This window comes from Octopus sinensis, linkage group LG6, assembly GCF_006345805.1.
Source record: "Octopus sinensis linkage group LG6, ASM634580v1, whole genome shotgun sequence".
Taxonomy (NCBI): Eukaryota; Metazoa; Mollusca; class Cephalopoda; order Octopoda; family Octopodidae; genus Octopus; species Octopus sinensis.
In genome coordinates, this window is record NC_043002.1 from 1,824,862 (window position 1) to 1,828,855 (window position 3,994).

At 51.1% G+C, this 3,994-nt stretch overlaps 1 protein-coding gene across 1 annotated transcript in view; it reads left to right on the forward strand.

Moving 5' to 3' along the window:
• The first annotated feature begins 348 nt into the window (after window positions 1–348).
• The window catches only part of LOC115212842, a 23,031-nt gene continuing 19,385 nt past the window's right edge, over window positions 349–3,994 (forward strand). The window contains exon 1 of the mRNA XM_036503469.1: window positions 349–1,773. Coding sequence (XP_036359362.1) covers window positions 349–1,773 — 1,425 coding nt within the window. The remainder of the gene's footprint in view (window positions 1,774–3,994) is intronic.

Sequence of the window (3,994 nt, forward strand, 5' to 3'; positions counted from 1 at the left end):
TATGTTTATATATTCATATATTCATATATTTGTATTTTTATATGTAATTTTAATATATCAATATATGTTTTATATTGGACAATTTTTATCTTAATTACATCCGTACGTAAATTCCAACTATATATGAAGCTCTACGATCTACGACATATGAACGACAGTAGGAAGACAGCAGTCATCAACACCGAATTGAAAAGGCTGAACATCGACATTGCGGCGCTGCAAGAGACCAGGCTCGCCGCAGACGGCGTGCTACGGGAGAAGGACTACACCTTCTACTGGCAGGGGAGACCCGTCGAGGAGGCCCGCCAGCATGGCGTGGGGTTTGCCGTGAGGAACAGCTTGCTCCCTATGGCGATTCCTCCTTCAAATGGCTCAGAGCGCATCCTCACTCTTAACCTTGCAACATCAACGGGAAAGGTAAACATAATTAGTGCGTATGCCCCAACACTCCACTCTCCTCAGGAAATAAAAGACCGGTTCTATGAGGAGCTCGACGCCACCATCAGCCAGATACCAGGGTCGGAGCCCATTTTCCTTCTAGGCGACTTCAACGCAAAGGTGGGATCCGATCATGGGGCATGGCCAGATTGCCTTGGACGCTTTGACGTGGGGAAGATGAATGAGAATGGCCAGAGACTGTTGGAGCTTTGCTGTTACCGGAAACTCTGCGTTTCCAACACATTCTTCATGACTAAGCCACAACACCAGGTCTCATGGAGGCACCCAAGGTCCGGACACTGGCACCAACTGGACATGGTCATCACCCGGCGAGCCCACCTCGGCAGTGTGCTTCTCACACGCAGCTACCATAGTGCTGACTGTGATACAGACCACTCTATGGTGTGCAGCAGGGTCCGATTGGCCCCAAAGAAAATCCACCGTCCCGTAGGGAAAAGCCGCCCACGCATCAACACCGCCAGGACAACCAACCCCGACCTCCGCTCGGAATTCACCAACCGCATGGAGGAGGCCCTTAAAGATCACGCAGCCACGTCCATCGAGGAGAGATGGCAGCTTATTCGCGACACCACTTGCAGAATAGCCATGTCATCCCTAGGAAAGAGGGAGCGGAGAAATCAAGACTGGTTTGAAGCTCACCTGCCTGAGATGAAGCCTGTCATTGCTGCCAAGAGGGAAGCACTGGTCAACTATAAGCGCGACCCATCAGAAAAGAACCTGGCTACTCTGAGAACAGCCAGAAGCGACGCCCAGAGGACGGCCAGACGTTGCGCCAACATCTACTGGCAGAACTTATGCCAGAACATCCAGTGCTGTGCTGACAGTGGTAACGTGAAAGGGATGTACGAGGAGATGAAGAAAGCATTCGGGCCCACTGTCAGCAAGGTTGCTCCACTGAAGTCCAGGGATGGCGAGGTCATCAAGGACCAAGCGAAGCAGATGGAGAGGTGGGTCGAGCATTACCAGAACCTCTACTCCATTGAGAATGTGGTTACCAGGTCTGCCCTCGCCGGCATTCCTGCTCTGCCTGTCATGGAGGAGCTTGACCTGCCTCCAACAAAGGAAGAACTGAGCAAAGCAATTGACTCACTCGCTCGGGGCAAGGCACCAGGGCAAGACGGCATCCCCGCAGAAGTCATCCAGTGCGGGAAGCCAGCCCTTCTGGGCCATCTCCACGAGCTGCTCTGTCAGTGCTGGGAGGAGGGCTCTGTCCCTAAGGATATGCATGACGCAGACATCATCACACTGTATAAAAACAAAGGGGTAGAAGCGACTGCAATAATTACAGGGGCATATCACTGCTCAGCACTGTCGGTAAGGCATTTGCCAGGGTGGTCCTGAAGAGGTTACAAATACTTGCAGAGCGTGTGTACCCCGAGTCTCAGTCTGGCTTTAGGACAGAGAGGTCTACAATCGACATGATCTTCTCACTCAGGCAGCTTCAAGAAAAGAGTCGAGAACAGAGACAGCCCCTATACGTGGCCTTCATCGACCTGGCTAAGGCGTTCGACTCAGTCAGCAGGGAGGGGCTGTTTGCGCTCCTGGGTAGGATAGGTTGCCCTCCCAGACTGCTGAAACTCATCACCTCCTTTCACGACGGTATGCAGGGAACAGTGCAGTTTGACGGATCGCCCTCGGAGTCGTTCCCCATCCAGAGTGGAGTGAAACAGGGTTGCGTTCTGGCGCCGACGCTCTTCGGAATTTTCTTCTCCCTTGTCCTGTCCTATGCCTTCAGAACGTCCGACGACGGAGTGTTCCTCCACACCAGGGCTGATGGTGGATTGTTCAATCTTGCGCGCCTCAGAGCTAAGACCAAAGTCCGTCAGGTGCTGATCAGAGAGATCCTCTTTGCTGACGATGCCGCCCTAACATTACACAGCCAGCCGGGTCTCCAGAGGCTGGTCAGCTCCCTGACGGATGCCTGCCAAGAGTTCGGCCTTACCATCAGCCTGAAAAAGACAGAGATCATGGGCCAGGACGTCGGAGGGGTCCCCAGCATCAGTGTCGGCGACCACAGCTTGCAGGTGGTGAACGAGTTCACTTACCTGGGATCGACGGTCTCCAGCAGCCTGTCCCTCGAGCCGGAGCTGAACAGACGGATTGGGAAGGCTGCTGCTGCCATCGCTAAGCTCTCCAGGAGAGTGTGGGAAAACAACATGCTCACAATAACCACCAAGATCGCAGTGTACCGAGCCTGCGTGCTGAGCACCCTACTCTACGGCAGCGAGAGCTGGACGACATACACCCGGCAAGAATGCCGCCTCAGCGGCTTCCACATGCGGTGTCTTCGACGGATCCTTGGCATCTCCTGGAAGGACCGAGTACCAAACGGAGTCATCCTAGAACAGACTAATATGCCAAGCATGCATGCCCTCCTCGTGCGGAGACGACTGCGCTGGCTCGGACACGTCTGCCGCATGCAGGACGGTCGCATGCCTAAAGACATCCTGTACAGCGAACTCACCACGGGATCCCGACCCAAGTGACGTCCACAGCTACGATACAGGGATGTGTGCAAACGCGACCTGAGGACTGCCAACATCTGTGTGGACACGTGGGAGGAAACAGCTGCTGACCGCTCTGCCTGGCGTCGGACAGTGAGGAAAGGCGTTTCCATGGCTGAGGAAAGGAGAGCACAGCTGTGGTCGGACTGACGGGACAGGAGGAGGACAACTGCAGCAACACCCCACACGTACCCATCGATGTTCGTGTGCAGCAACTGTACCAAGGACTGCCACTCTAGAATTGGATTGTTCAGTCACAGCAGACGCTGCTCATCATCGAAGTAGGCCCCACCCCTGGCGTGACCCATTTTCTATCAAGACAGACGGGAAAGAGAGAGATATGAAGCTTTTATATAAATATATATATTCATAAATATATATATATATATATATATATATATATATATATATTCATAAATAGACACACGCGCACACATACATGACAGAAGTAAATGGACCCCCCCCCCATAAAACATCGTTTTGCGTTTATTTTAACTTTTAAAGGTTTATATTTTTTATTAATTGACATTTATATATTTCAGGTTCTATATGTGACTGTTTAATCCTTGGACCTGTTTAAGCCTTCGAACTGTCTGAATTTCAAAGAGGCCGTATTGTGGATCATTATGAATGTGGATATAACGTCAAATCGTAGAAAACCTTGAGATCCCGCTTTGTACAGTTAATAGGGTGATTGTGCAATTCACCAGAGAGGGGAAGGTGTCCACATCCCCTCACCCAGATCAACTAGAACACTAAGTGAAGTGTGGTGGGTAATCATCATTGCAAGGCCTCTGAGATAGCAGAACAATTTGATGTCAGTCCCAGAACAGTTGTCAGCTATGTCCACAAACTGCGATCAGCCAACATCAAGTGGAGAAAGAATTGGGCCATTGGAGTGACCATTAGCATTTTGGAACACTGTTATATTCTCCGATGAGTCCCGATTTGCCGTATTTCTTGACAGTGTTTGAGTTTGGTCTGGAGACTCTGTCATCAAAAATTTCAACAATGAAACACAGCAGCCAATC